The sequence below is a fragment of the Limulus polyphemus genome, unplaced genomic scaffold (genome assembly GCF_000517525.1).
Source record: "Limulus polyphemus unplaced genomic scaffold, Limulus_polyphemus-2.1.2 Scaffold1003, whole genome shotgun sequence".
Taxonomy (NCBI): Eukaryota; Metazoa; Arthropoda; class Merostomata; order Xiphosura; family Limulidae; genus Limulus; species Limulus polyphemus.
This window is the reverse complement of record NW_013666613.1, coordinates 88,139-104,140: the sequence shown is the minus strand read 5'-3', so window position 1 is coordinate 104,140 and position 16,002 is coordinate 88,139. Positions and strand designations below refer to the sequence as shown.

General features: G+C 30.1%; 1 protein-coding gene across 1 annotated transcript in view; it reads left to right on the top strand.

The window, feature by feature from the left end:
• LOC106461639 (denticleless protein homolog) overlaps positions 1–15,219 on the top strand; it is a 32,765-nt gene extending 17,546 nt beyond the window's left edge. The window contains exons 8-14 of the mRNA XM_022388647.1: positions 1,663–1,736; positions 3,418–3,521; positions 5,356–5,460; positions 6,128–6,240; positions 11,532–11,621; positions 12,260–12,389; positions 13,556–15,219. Coding sequence (XP_022244355.1) covers positions 1,663–1,736; positions 3,418–3,521; positions 5,356–5,460; positions 6,128–6,240; positions 11,532–11,621; positions 12,260–12,389; positions 13,556–14,427 — 1,488 coding nt within the window. The 3' untranslated portion in view covers positions 14,428–15,219. The remainder of the gene's footprint in view (positions 1–1,662; positions 1,737–3,417; positions 3,522–5,355; positions 5,461–6,127; positions 6,241–11,531; positions 11,622–12,259; positions 12,390–13,555) is intronic.
• The last annotated feature ends 783 nt before the right edge of the window (positions 15,220–16,002 follow it).

Genomic DNA, 16,002 nt, shown 5'->3' with positions numbered 1-16,002 from the left:
CATCCCCCTGCAGGTTAGCAAATTGCCAGGCTAGTGTAGTTTTAAATCAAGCTAGTTTTCAACTAAAAAAATACCAGGAATGGTTAGAAAGCTTTTCATGCCATGGTAAAGCATGATGTAAACCATACCAAAGTTCATTTCATGTCAGCAACATGGGAGAATCAAGCAAGAAATATGCAGAAAACATGAAATCGTTGAAGGCAGTATCCAGGAACAATACTATTATCTGCACCTTTTTCAAAGCACCTGAATAGGAACCAGTCATCTTAAAAAAACAAAAAAAAAACTACCAGCATGACTGCTACTGCATCTAGTCATTTGTTTCTTTTACTGATGTTTTAATATCAGAAGTTTTATGGACCTTGAGAACTACTGACTGCCATGGTTCATTTAATTCAAATGAAAGGATCATAGAGCCTTTCAGGAGTACATTCCCTGATAGTGAAATTGTCTAAAAGTTTTCACATATGGTGAAGACCAAGCATCATATTTATTCGTACATGGATTAGCTCCATATTTCACTTCCATACTGAAAGAGAATGTCCAAAAGTATGATGGGTATATTCCTTTGTTTGACAAAAGCTTGACAAGTCCCTCAAGATGTGACATTCATACTCACTTTTGGTATGAAAAAACTCCACACGATACATCAATTCATAGTTCTCAGGACATGCTACTGCCACTGATCTGTTTGACAAGCTATTTCCCTGTTATCACAAACCTCAGTTCACCAGCAAGAGCTGATGACTTCAAAAGTGAGGCTGGATGATTGGACCTTCCACCAAAGTTATTAATCACCAATGGCTGAAGAACATCATTGTTATGGAATAGTGCTCCTGGTCGCTTATTTTGAAACACGCATGAATGTGCCGAAAACCCCACCAAAATTAAAGTCAATTGATGGTACTGATAGTTCCCATCTCTTCACCCCAAAGCATAGTTTTTTTTATTATCTCAGTTAAAAGAGATATTGAACTTTTTCTCTAAGAATTTCAAGATGATAAACCAATGTTACATTTTATTATTGTAGATCTCTTTGTTATTATGGAGGAATTGTTAGAAAAGTTTGTCACTTCAGAAAGACTGGATAATATAACTGATTTGACAGACAAAAATATTTTAAACAAACCTTCCCAAATCGATATTGTTTTGTTACAAAGAAGGCTCTTAATGATTTTTAGAGGACTTCAAAAATTAGTGATAAAAACTTGTTAGGCTTTAGACTTGAATGCAGGCAGTTCCTCAAGGCTGTTGTATTTGTAATATGAACATATTTTTACTTTAAAGGTTGTACATGATTGTCTCACTGTTAGAGACGAAATGCTGTACCAAAATAAATTTATTAGTATTATTGCACAAATATTGTTTCAAAACTTTATATATGTTTGATAATTAAGTGGTTATCTCTTCATAAGAAAGTAAAAAAATCATTCTGTTGTTGCTGATTTTTATTTTTTATAGGAAATCATTGGTTGAAAGTATGTAATATTTTTACATTAGTTAACATAATAAATTACTAAAAGTTTAAGCAAGGTTTGAAAAAACAGCTTAGTATTTTTTATGAGATTTTGCTTGTTTTAAATTATTATTTTTTATTAAAAGAATGACCATTAGAAAATGGTTATCAACTTTCAGAATACGTATTTGTGTTTTATTTTTCAGAACCCTTTGAATAGTGTAACTTCCCTTGTATTTCAAGATGAAAATCTGCTAGTATCCTCAGGAACAGCTGATGGGTAAATTAATTATTATGTTTAATATGCCCTTTGTTCAAACTGAAATAACAAAAACTCTTTTAAAGTTTTTGATATCCATTATGTATTTATATAATCATTCTTTTAACATTAAAAGCTTAATTTATGTTATTCTGGTGCAGACATATCAATTCAGGCAGAAAATAAAGCAAAAGCTGACCAAACAACAAATTATGCTGAAAATGATGTTGCTGATAAATGTTAGATATTTTAAAATTATTTGGTTAATTTTTTGAGTTTGAGGAGTTCTTTGTGTGTATGTGTTCCTAATGTGCTATTTTTTGTTTTGTATAGATATTAAAATAATGTGATAAATGAGTAAACAAATATTTTAACTTTAATTTGGTTATCTTTTATTTCTTTATAAGAATATACATAGTATTAACTAACTCCAAAAAGAAAGAAAGAAAATAAAATACTAAATATTTAGCCATTCTTAACATTGGAGCATTTGTTATCATAGAAGAAAAACAAATGTTGCAATTTGAGGAAAGGAAAGAAAAACTAATTTGTAGGTTGAAAATCAAAGTTTTAGGAACTACTCAAATGGTTTATTAAAAACTTTTAAAATAAGTGTCACCTGCCAGGCCCTGCCTCCCCCTCTCTGTTTTTTTTTAAACAAGCTATATAATAAAAGGTAGAGACTTAAAAAAAAAAAATGTAAAATTTATATTATTTTCATTATCAATTATTTCAACATCTGGAAACTCAAAGGAGTGATTATGTTTAACCACATGTTTCAATATCTTTAGAGGAAACTATAAAATGTTCTTTTAATCTTGTTGAAAGCTGTTGTTTAATTTTACTAATGTGTAAGAAGTATAATTTTTACATTTACTTTGATACACTGATCATGATTGTAATTGCCAGCAAATTTGCTTGACAGAAGTTGGCCAAGTTTTTTACTTTTTAGGGAAGAACATTTTTATATCTAAATCCCTATTTCACAACAGGTTTTAACCACATTTTCTGATAGCATGTGAAACTAGGTATGCACAGCAATACACAGTAAAACTGTGGGTATTCTAAATTTGTATTATTTGTCTCTTTGGTGTATAATTAATTTTCAAGGGATGATAAAATAATAATTTAGACATGTGTTATGTTAAATTACCTTTATTTTTTTACTTATATTTTATTTCTTACAGCTTATTATACCTGGCATAATACTTATCTAAATTTTTTTCTTTATTGTATCACCATTAGTGTTGAAGAAACATATAAAGGAAAGATTTTTGTATTTACTTCTATACCAACAGAATAGGTTAGGGTTTGGGGTAATTTTATATTTGTTACTTAGAGGAGAAGAATGAGTTTGGATATTGTTGTAATTTGGTAAAAGCAAATAATTTTTATTGTTGTATTCAGCCTCCTATTATGTTAAAGTTCAAACAGTTAATGGGCTGTATGGTAGTAAAATAACTTATAATAATGAGACACGTGAAATTTAAAATGTTGATGCCTTCAATTTATTTTGTAAAGAAACTATATTTATTTCAAAAGTTTTTTTTTATTCAGTTATGTATCATTTTCTTTGATTTTTGTCATTAGAATATTTGAGTAATGTGCTATTTATTATTTTTCCTTTTCCTGACTTTTGTCATTTGTGTTTTTTGTGAATACTGTAAATGTACAACAGCTATACATATTTTTCTGTTAACAGTGTCATTAAAGTGTGGGATTTGAGGAAAACTTATTCTGCACACAAGAAGGAAGCGACTCCAAGGTATAGACTTCCTTTTTGTGGAGAGAGCATAAAAACACATGGTAAGAACTTGTGATAACTTAACAGAGTCTGTAAAAAACAGTTAAATAATATATTATAGTGCAAGTGTACATTGAAGTTAAAATGTATAACCATGAACAGGTATTTTGATAAAATGCAGAACACATAAAATTAGCAAACATTATTATATCAAATCATTTTTTGGTAAACATAGGAAAAGTAAAAAAAAGAATGAAGGGTACTTTAAGTTTCTCTTTTCTTTTTATCAGGAAAAACAACATAAGCTTTAACTCAATACATGTTTTGGTTCATGAATTTTTTTACTTATATGAGCGTGTTTTTAAAAAGTAAACAATTATTTTATTAAATCTAACATTTTGATTTCATCAACTCTGTATGAATAAGAAAATTTGGAGGTTTAAAAAATTTTGGGAATACTAAAACTAGCACTAGTATCAGATTTTACATTTTAGTAAATCGTGTAAGTCATTACATTATTACCATTTTCAACTTGCTCTTTCTTTTAATTTAATATTATGTGTGTCAGATGTTAAGTTATGTTCACCAATGGTCAATTAAAGGCTCTTACTTATACTTCTTAATAGTATAAATATATATAATGTGTTGTTGTTATTGTTGGGCATAGGATTCTTCTACAGTAGGTGTCTATGACTTGTTGGCAATAAATTTGACAATAAATGAACAGCATGCTCTCCATTTGTTTTCAAAATAATATATATATTTGGAAGAAGTTAAACGTATGTACAACAAATTCTTTACACTATAGATATTATAGGCATATCATAAACTGTATATAGTTCTCTTCTTCTTGTCAAAAGTCCACTGAGGTCTGTTCAGTTGCTTTAGAATTTCTGTTGACAAACCAAACTACCTTTCTCTATTTCTATCGCACTAGTATTCTGCGTATAATTCACTTACAATTGTGGGGTGAGTTACCACAGATGAATACTGCTCTTCCAGTAATTGTTTAGTCTTCTTTCTTCAAAATATCCTCTGTTCCTTTTGTCAAAATGCACTCAGGCTGATTCATTTACTTTAGAACCACACTTTGATGGAATAAATTATTTTTCTTATCTCCTTTAAAACTGTTAGTTTGACTCTAACATATTAAATGCTAGGCCTATGTTATTCATTAGGCCTATCACTTCTACAGCAGTTAACTTTACATTTAACTTTCCTTGGCCGAACTTCCACTTACCGTGACTTTACTTTCTTGTATGCTCTGTCTGTCTGCTGTTTCTGCTCATCTCACACTATTTACATGCTTGTCACTTAATTGTCTGCCCACCTTCTAGAAATCTCTCTATTCTCAACTTCAATGTATTGAACGCAAAAATCGATAGACTCAACATCAATGAATTATAAACACAACTTCTAACAATCATTTGCTTTTAACTCTCTTATTATAAAAAATACACTAAACAATCATAAAATATTAACTCACAAAATAATTAATGTTACTTACACTAAAAAAAAAAAGTTGTATAATGACTATATGCAATATATATTTGTGTTTTTTGCATAATTATAGATGAAGGTATTTGGATGTAATGTACTAACTCCTTCAGTTTTAAACACATGGGTCTTAGAATTAAATTACTTCATATACAATTGCTGGGAAGACATGTATTTTGTAAGTTTGTTACATTTTGAGCTTAATGATAATCATTTTGAACTTTTGAGTTCTCTTAAACGTTCAGTGGCACTTTTTAAAAGTAAATGTAAAAATGTTTTCAAAGAGAAAAATTATAACAGAAGTTTGGTTGAAAAACAACTGATATTTTGTTTGGTGTGTATTTAAGTTGTTAGGTACTTTCCACTATCTAACTAATTCTTTGAACTCTTAAATTACAGGGTTTACTAGCCTTGCCCTTCATCCTTCCAGAAGCTGTCTGTTTGCCAGCTGCACAGACAGTATAATTTACCAGTATAATTGTTCATCCTTTGATCCATGGCCATGTTAGTATGATGTTTCAATGACATTATGGAATATAACATTGTTGAAAACTTTAGAATTTATTTTGAGATTATTAAAAATATTGTTTCTAAGATGTGAAGGCTATTAGAAAGTAAATGAAAAATTATTTAAACTTCAGTATTATATACCTAAGTAGCTAAAACCTCTATTGTTACAAAATTTTTACACTGTCTCAGATGTTTTGTTATTTTGAAAACAACCTATGGCAATATTTATCATTTTACATATTTATTTTATTTCAAATAACTACACAATAAACAATGAAAATGATCACTTTTAACTTATTGCTCACTCATACTAATTTTAACATTTTTTAAAAATATGTTTTAAAATATGAGAACTTGTTTAAATCTGTAGCTAACAAAATAAAATCATCAACAGCAAACTGTATCTGTGTTACCTAAAGTAAGGGGTTTATCCAATGGCATTATATGAAGTTTTTAAGACTAGAAACTATTGTAAGATGTTGCAGCTTTTTAAATATCTATTGGAATATTTCTCAAGGAAACAAGAAATCTTTAAACTTGCTTCATTAACTTTAATTCTCTGACTTCTGTATAGTTTTCAATTTATCTTTAAGTACAGTATGCTTTATGATTGTAAGGTTTCTGATATTGTTATGTTTGTAATTTCCCTTTTTTTTTATAGTGGCTACCTACTATGGCCATTTGACATCCACTTTATTTGTTAAAACTGTTCTAAGTCAAGATGGAAAGTATCTCTTAAGTGGCTCTAGTGATGAAAAGGGTTACATTTGGAAGGTATGTTTGCTTAGTGTTATCAAACAGTTCCTTTTAAAAAAATTACTTGGATTTTGATATTAAAGGTAAAAATATTCATTTATGCTAAACGTGTGGGTTCAACAACAGTGTATGACTGTGATGTGTCAGAGAGATGGGCTCACCCTTAGTATGTATGATTGTGACATATCTGGCATATTGGCTCACAAATAAGCTGTAGGCTCACCCATAGTTTGTGTGATTGTGATGTCAGACTGATTGGCTCATCAATAGTCTATGATTTAATGTGTCAGGCAGATTGTGTAATGAAGTATATAGATCATTTTCTAAAAGTTTGAGATATCATAATATTGTAATTTACTAAGTAAATAAATTATTTTTTAAAAGTTATTTTAGAATGTGGACATGAATAATGAGCATTAATTCTGTACAATACTTTATTGACTTCTAAAAATTTAAAAAATATAATGCAAGAATGAACAATCATTTTACTATCAACAAACGTAAAGATTGTTTTTCTATTTAGCACTACAGACACAGTACAGGAATAAAGCCTTACAAATATATTTTCCCTATGAAATTTGAAGCTCCACCCTAGATTTAATTTTGATAGAATACCAGGGTGAATTGTTTTAAAATTTGTTATTAGCATGTTATTTTTTGTAACTATCGTACTCAAATGGGTGCATTCTGCCTCAAGGGAAAAATAACATTACTGAATTTAAAGACCATAGAAAATAAACTTGGAGTCTTTCTTCTACAGATTAAAGAATTAACTTGACAGGTAAAATTTATGTAACAAGAAAGTATTGTGTATAATTTTATACATAAAAATAATAAAATTAAGAATGTAGATTTTTAGGTTGATTTCAGTGTCCAAATGAAATCATTAGTTTTTGTGAATTTCATGAATTTGTAGTATAATATGGCACTTTTAGCTCCCTAGTAGGAAAATAATAGTATTGAGTAAAAATATAGCTATTTGACCTTGTAACTTGAATACAAGTGTAATTTTATCAATTTATTTTTAGTCAATCACTATTTTTCAACCTTGCTTGTGATGGTGTAATATTAACTCCTATTTCTTAGCTTCAAGAAGTCATAGGTTAGTGGTATAAAACATGTAATGAGAGCTTGTCTTCTATTCTTTTCAAATGTATAAGCTAATTTAACTTCCAATTCAGTGGAGATTTGTGTAGCGATTGGAACAAAGTGATAAAGCTTAGTCTGGTGATATGTTGCTAGAAAAAAAAAATGTTTGTGAACAATTTCCATCACAGTTACAACCCTGATTTTTCTAAAGCTTGTTTTAGCTTATTACTTTTTATTTAATGTTGCAGTGTGATAAGACAAAAATGTTTATTGAGGAACAAGTTGAAGTAGGCTTAGTGAAATTGTAGTTAAGTCATTTTGTATTTGACTGTATCAAGTTTTGTTTCATCAGAAAGGCTGTTGTGTTAGTTTTTATTTACATTAGGCTTTGTTGGCTTACCTAACTTCTTGAACAGGCAAGTATGGTCACCAAAAAGTAATGTAAAATATATATATATATGTATTTATAAGTGAATATGAAATAGGTGTAAGACTTATGCATATTAAATGAAACCTTCAGATTAACAATTAAAGAAAAAAGTTGGCTTTTGTATAATTTTGGTATGATAAAAAGTTATTTTTATGTACACCAATGATCATTATCACAGTAAAACTGTATTCTGTGTTTTTCAAGTCAAAACTAATAAAATTTACAGTTTTATAAAATAAAATCTTTATAGAAAAGTTTTAAAATACGTATATGGATTGCCTGTAAAATAAAAGGGTTTTCAGTCAAATATAAATTTGTAGTTATGGTAATGTGTTCTGAACCTTTGAAAGTCAAAATCTACTCTTTGTTACCTCTTTCTTTTGTATGTACAATATGCTGGAGAATAGTATGTTGTGTTTCAGCACTTCCTATGTGAAGTATGTTATAGAAAAATGTTGCATTTCAGCACTTGGTATATATAGTATGTTGGAGAAAAACAAGTTATGTTTCATAACATGATGTTTTGGGACAACTCAAGATCTATTGGCTCATCTTGTCTGTTTCATCCTCTAAACTAAATTAAAGTAATAAAAAAAATCTTAAAGCCAGCCTTTATCATTCATATACTTATCAAGCTTTTTCTTAAACATCTGAAGGCACCCCATTCCAAAGTCCAACCACCCTGTTAGAAAAATGAAACTGACTTAGCTGCAGATGACTCCAACGTTGCCAAAATTTATACTTGTGTTCCCTAATCCTACTGTTCTCACTGTTAAATATGAAAAAAAAGATGATGCATCAACACTATCAATTCCCTTTACAATCTTAAACACCTCAAACAGATCCCCCCTAACTCTTCTTTTTTCGTGAGAAAACAATTTCAGAGATTTTAGCCTCTCCTCGTACAACAACCCATTTATCCCTGACACCATTCTAGTAATCCTTCTCTGAATCCTTTCCAACAATTCAATGTCACACCCAAGGTAAAGAGCCCAAGACTGAACACAGTATTCCAAATGTGGCCTAACCAGTGACCTGTACAATGAAATTATAACCTCTTTAGACTTGTATTCAACGTTTTTGTAGATATAACCTAAAATCCTATTTGCCCTACTACCAGCAACAGCATATTGCTTGGATGGCTTTAGAGACTGATTGACTATTAAACCAAGATCCCCTTTCCTTCATAACACTGTCAAAGTTATTCCCATCCAAATTATACTTATAATTCAAATTATGATAACTCGCATGCATTATCTTGCATTTGTTATAATTAAAACCCATCTACAATTTATTTGCCGAACTCACTAAATGATCTAAATCCTTTTGTGAATCAGCAGCATCTTCTTCACAGCTCGTAACACCCAAGACCTTAATATTGTCTGTAAATGTAAGTAACTTATTAACTATTCCTTCATTTACATCATTGATGGAAATAAAAAAAGAGCAAAGGTCTAAGACTGAGCCTTGAGGTACCCCACTTGTGACATTAACCCAGTTTGACTGAACTCTATTTGTAACAACCCTCTGCTTTCTTCCATCCAGCCACTGTTCTATCCAATTTGCTAACTTATCCCCCAGACCTATAGAAATAACTTTTTCAGGTAGAATGTGAGCTGGGTTTAGACTATTGTGAGACATGTTAGTTTTTCTAATGGGCAGGTGCCAGAAGATTGTAAGTTGGCTAGTGTTACTACTCCTTTCGAAGGAGATGATAAAAATTGTATCAGTATTATATTAATTGTGGTGGGAAAAGCTTTTCAAAGTCTGATAAAAGATGTTTGCAGAGTTATTTAACAAATTTCAAAATTTGGCTGATTACAGTTTTGGGTATTGCTGGCTGTGAGGAGGATGTTGCTACTTTATAAAATAATTTGATTATTTGGCAAGTTAGGCAAATAAACAGCAGACTGCAGTTATAATAAATGCAAAATAATGCATATGGGATATCATGATTTGAATTATAAGTATAATTTGGATGGGAATAACTTTATCAGTGTCATGACAGAAAGGGTCTTGGTGTAATGCTTGATCAGTATCTTAAGCCATCCAAGCAGTGTGCTGTTGCTAGTGGTAGAACAAATAGGATTTTAGGTTGTATCTCCAGAAATATTGAGTTTAAGTCTAAAGAAATTATAATTACATTGCACAGATCATTGGTTAGACCAAATTTGGAGTATGTGTGTGTTCAGTCTTGGTCTACTTATGTTAGGAAGGACAATGAATTGTTGGAAATGGTTTGTAGGAGGACTACTAGGATGATACTCGAGATGGAAAAGCTGTCATATAAGGACAGGTTCAGATCAAAGAAATTGTTTTCATTTGACAATAGGTGAGTTAGAGGGGATTCAATTGAGATGTTTAAGATAATCAATGGAATTGATATTGTTTATGCATATTAATATATCTTCAGCTAAGACACCTTTATTTTTCAAACAGGGTGGTTGGCCTTTTGAACAAGTTGCTTTCAGATTTGATGGATGTAAATTAATTTAAGGGAAGCCTCGATAAATATTTGAATGATAAGGGCTGACATTGAGTGTGTTATTTTTTAACTTTAGATTAGTGGATTGGAAGGCCTAGATGGACCAACAGGTCCTTTTTTATCCTAAAATTATATGTATGTATGTATGTATATGTAAAAACAAGTTAAAGCAAATATTATACTTAATCACTATATTCTATATTTTCTTAGTTCTATAACCAAATCAGTTTGGTTAATAAGACTGATATAGACATTTTTCACCTCAAAGGTTTGCACGAAAATTGTATAAGCTTTTCATGTAGTCCAGGAAAGCTGCATCTGAAAATTATAATTTACTTGAATTTTCTTTGATAAGAATGTAAATTGATTCTAAATATAAGTCTCAACTTAAAATAAACATGAATATAAAATATATATGGTATTGCTAATGTTTTTGTTAGCTCAAACTGTATAGTTGTAAAACTTGGGCTTGTTTAACTTTGAAGGGTTATTTAATGGTAATGTATGTTAATGTGTGATCACTGATGCACGACTCAGTGTTGTTATTGGACTGTACTTAAATGTTGACACAATCTCAAAGGTAGCTGTAAAGCGACCTTGACTAAAATGTCTTCATTCAAAGGTGATTTTTTAACTTTTAAGGTGTACCAGTACCTTTCTTATCCTTTTTGGCACAGAAAAGTAAGAACTGACATTATTACCAGAAACAGAAAAGTGTCACACGGGTCCATTTGATCATGGATTTTGTATTTTAAGAATTGCAAGCTATATAGATGTCTGTAATCTTAGTTATTTTTTAAGTCATGAACATTTTTAGGTACATGTTTTATGAATTTTTTTATTGTGTGTGCATGTATGTGTGTATACAACATTAGTTTTTGCGTATTTTTTCAAAGTGTTAATGTAATGCAGACAGACAATCAGCCTCTGATAATACCAAAATGGTGCTGTTTTCTTTCTATACCATGACATAGGTGTATTTGAGACCACAGACTGTTGATACAGATAATTTGTTTTGACATAATATGCTGCTGTTTTAATAACAATTGGTACTTGAATTTTCACAAATCTTAATATTCATTGTTGTGAAAACAGTCTAATTTATTTGTTGCTTTATATTTGTTGTGCGGTAATGAAACTACAGAAATATAAAATTATATTTGATTAGTTCTAAAGAAGAAATCCCAAGTGGTGGAAAGTGCTGGTTCATTTTATGTGCTACTCTGTGGCTATTATAGAATTTTTTTTAAAGTCTCAGAATTCTTCAGTATAAATAAGAAGTGTGATCAGTTGATTGATAAACAGGTTTCTTCTCCGGGAGCTCCAATTAGCAGACTATGTGGTCACAGGGCAGAAGTTACCACTGTAGCTTGGAGTCCAAATGATTTTTCTAAGGTGGGTGTATTATGTTTTATTTTTGATTACACTTTTTTCACTAGCACAAATAAAGAAACATGTAAAGTTTTAATTTGTTTGAAAAATAAATAAATACAAATCAAATAACTCGGTTGTGCCATGAAATGTCATGATTATTTCACATTATACTACTACTTTGTCATTTTTGTGTAGGTTATTTTTATCAAAAAGTTATGTAGGTCAGTGGTACTTATGAGAGTTTGGCAATTTTTTAAGATACCATGTAGGATTTGTTTATACCAAAGTATACACACAAATGGGATCTTTGCTAGGTGATGAGTAATATGAAATATGTTAGAGATCCTTAACAAATTTTAGTTGTACTTTTAAAAAAATTAAGTTTTATTGATTGTACTTAAAATTATTGTTCTAGCCGTAAGGTGCAATATATTGTGTTGTAAATCTCTAAGATATGTTATGTCCTGTCTGATTGTCGATACACTGCCTGTAATTCTTGTAGTATAATCCTCATATTTTTTTTGGTTATCATAGTTTTCAAAGACCACAAAGTTTTAAACAAATTTTATTTTTGAAACTTTTAAAAGTACATGTGTGAATTATCCTTTGCTCAAATTTTATGCTTGAATATCTTTTTTTAAACCAATTTGTAATTGCAGATAGTGACTTGTGGAGATGATGACCGTGTTTTGTTTTGGAATATCCATGAAAATGTAGAAAAGCAGTATTCATGCTCAGAAAATGGCACTCACATCATTGAAGGAAGAGCAGAGAAAATTGATTCATCGGGTAATTATATTGAAATTATCTTTTAACTGGTTGATGTGTTTGAAGTAAAATATGTCCACTTCTTCTGGTGATTATCAGGTTTAATAAAGTTGATTGTTTGTAACAGGTGAGGGCTACAATGAAATATTGGATGATTTAAAACTAAGTAAATATGTTCTGTAATAAAACTTAAGTAGAAATAGCAATACAATATTAAGCTGGTATAAACGAACAGAAGCTTTTCTCTGTGACATGAGGTATAAAAGCACAAGCCACCATGAAAAGCATATACTTAATAATCTTTTATTGTAAGTCATCAAATATTAATGTCTATAGCAGTAACCATTTTACAAATTTAGTTTTTCTGTATTGCATGTATCTTATAATTAAAGTAGGCCCTTTTTCTGAGACCTATCCAGGGCATGTTTTTCACATGACTTAGTCATTGGTTATGAAATTGATGGGTAGACTAACTTTCTGAAATCATAGTTTAACACTTCATAAATTTAAGTTATATGAAAAAAAATCATATTTATGTGTATGTGTGTATTTTGAATGAGAGTTGATTACCACTTGCACAAGTGTGAAATTTGAGACATACACATGCAGCTGTAACTTGTATTACCACAAAATATCACTAAATTATGTTGTTTTTACCTTTTCTCTGATGATTATTAAATTTAAGTTTGTCAGACAAATCTTAAATATGAAACATAAACTGTAACTTCAGCATTTGTCATTGTCAAGTTTAAACTGGAGTATTTTTTAACTAAGCTTCTTCAATGTCTAGAAACACTTGCTCTAAGTTGGAGCCAACTGACCCAGAAAAACTCATTCCATAAATAAATGTAGGCAACTTAGTCCAACTAACAAATTATGAATATCTTTATTGGTTTTTTAGATTTATAACTTTTATCTTTTTTTTTTCCTCAGAGTATGCTACAGATTAAGGTTTATTATTTTGGCACTGTATTAACTTTGTCAATTTTAATTCAAAAAGGAAATTGTTCTAGGTAATAAGAGACAGTATATTATGTTTTATGTCTTTGTAAAACCAGTTACTGACTATTAGCAACAAAATTGTTTTTGTTATGTGTTTTACCCTTAAAATATTAGAAAATTATTATAGTACTTTTTTCCTCAGATAGATATTTTTCCATATAATTGTACATACTATTTTTTGCCAGTTATCAAAAAGCCCAGTTTTCTGGATAAAATGAATCTTCCATCCACACCAGTAAACCACAGGAAAAGTTGTACCTTTTCTCCTGATTCTAATATTGGGGTTTTGTCAAGAACTCCCAAAACTCCTGGAAACAGCAAAAATATCAATAGCTCTCCAGCTATTTCCAGTTGGTTTTCTCCAAGAACTCCCAAATCTTTGGAAGATGCCAAGACTGCAAGAACCCCTCTAACCATCACTAAATGGTTTTCTCCCAGAACTTCACAAAACTTAGGAAGTAAAAGTTGTTCAAAAGTAACAACAACACCCCATTCTAAGAGTAGTCTGCCGTCCTTGGATAAAACACCTACTGAAGTGTTTTCAACAGCAGTAGATACTGCTACAGACAAGAAATCCCAACTAGTTAGAAAACGCAAGCTGTTAAATGAGGTTTCAGAAGACCAAGAAAACCTAAGTGGTTCTGAAGACGTCTTGGTGGTGCAAAGTCCAGAACACTCTCGTGTACTCTCTCCAGTGAAACTAAATGTTGTGTCTCCAACTGCTCTTCCTCTGAAGCAAACAAGAAGAAGTTTGAATCTTGATGAAGTAGAGTTGACAAAAAGCTGCTCAACTAAAGTGGACGTTCTTGCTGAAAACATAAACTTAGACCTCAAAGTTAATGAAATGCCCAAAAAGTTAACAGTAGAAAATGAGCCAGACTGTGGTGTAGTATTTTCTAGTTTGAACTCAAATTGCCATTCAGGTATTCAAAAATCTCAAATTATCTTAAAATCTAAATCATGCATATCTGGTCGTAAAACAAGGAAAGTGTCCAAAAACAAAACAAATCAAATTAGGCCAATTAGTCACTATTTTAGCATAGAGACTACCAAGTAACATTACTAACAAATTATAATATTATATTGTTTAATCCTAATTGAAACTTTGTTGAAAGACAAAACAAAATAGAGCTATTAAACATTGACTCTTATTTCTGTTCATTTCTAATCTCAAACATGCATATATATATATGTTTTAACAATGTAGTGGTTTATTTAAATATCTGAAAATTACTAGTTTTATAACTTGTAATATTATATGTATCATACATAGTATGGCTAAGTTCCTGTAATAAAATTTTAGTGAGGGATTACACTAAGTATGTATGTATATACAAACATGCATGTATACATACATTTGTAATTTATATTGTATGTAAGAATAATCCCTTTGTTACTTGTACATAATAAAATAGTGTGTTTGTAAGGCATTATGGAGTAATTAAACTGATTCCAATATTATGATAGGTGGGTTCTGTATGAAATAGTTTCAAAAACCTGAATAGTGTTTGTTTCTTTCTACTTATGTGTCATTGTGTATCAAATGACATTTCTGGATACTTAAAAGTTGTGTTTTATGTGAGATTTTTTTTCTTTTCTTTTGGCATTAATTGTATCGATGATGAGAAATATCAGGATGTTCTTGTACAGATTAATGTAGATCAACATTTTGTATGAACAACTGACTGACCTAGTGCACTAGTGAATGATAAATTATTGATACCTTTAACGAGTGGAGTCACTGGGACGTGATGGGTTTACTAAAATGGTGTCCAATTTATAACAGATCATAAGATATCTCTTTGTGGCTACTTTGCAATTTCAAGTGAAAGAGTTACAATTAGTTCCTTTGTTGTAATTCATTTAATTTTGTAATTAAGGAGTTTTAACGATTTGTTTTATGATATTTATAATATCTTTTTTTAGGAAAAAATAAATAATGCTTATTCAAGTCGTAAAGAATAAAATTAACTGTCTGTGAAACAATACCTATAATGGCGTTGACATTGAATTAGTCATGTATCGTTATACTTTTTTGTGTTTTATGACTAGCTGATATGGTAGTAAATTATTATGTTTTTTCTCTCTCTCTTTCTCTTAAATTAAAGGATAAAACATATATTGTTAAAGTGATAAAATGTATATTGTTAAATTAATGTCTGAAAAATTGAAGAAAATAGTACTTGGTTGTGATGAGTAAGTACTACGGTGGAACTTACGGACTATACTTAAGCAACCCAGTTTCTATTCCACAAAAGTAAATCTAATGTACTATCGATTATGACAATACCAGCAGAATGCTGTTCATATGCCAGGCCAATTTTGTTTTTGTGAAAATCTAGTTGTTGTTTTTTCACAAAATTATTTTTCAAACGAAACACTAATATTTTTAATGTCAAAGTTAAAAACAGAACAGCGCGATGCTGCTAGCCGCCAAAATACTCTCCAACCACATGCTCGAGCTGTGCACCTTTAATCAATCAGTATCCTTCTATCAGAAGGGCACACCATTTTAAGTGTCTTCTTTTTTGTTGTTTACTCTGGAAAAACATACGTAGCAAAACTTTCAAATCTTAAAGGTATAATAACAAAAAGATAAGTTGATAGACACCATTATTATTCATCCTAAACT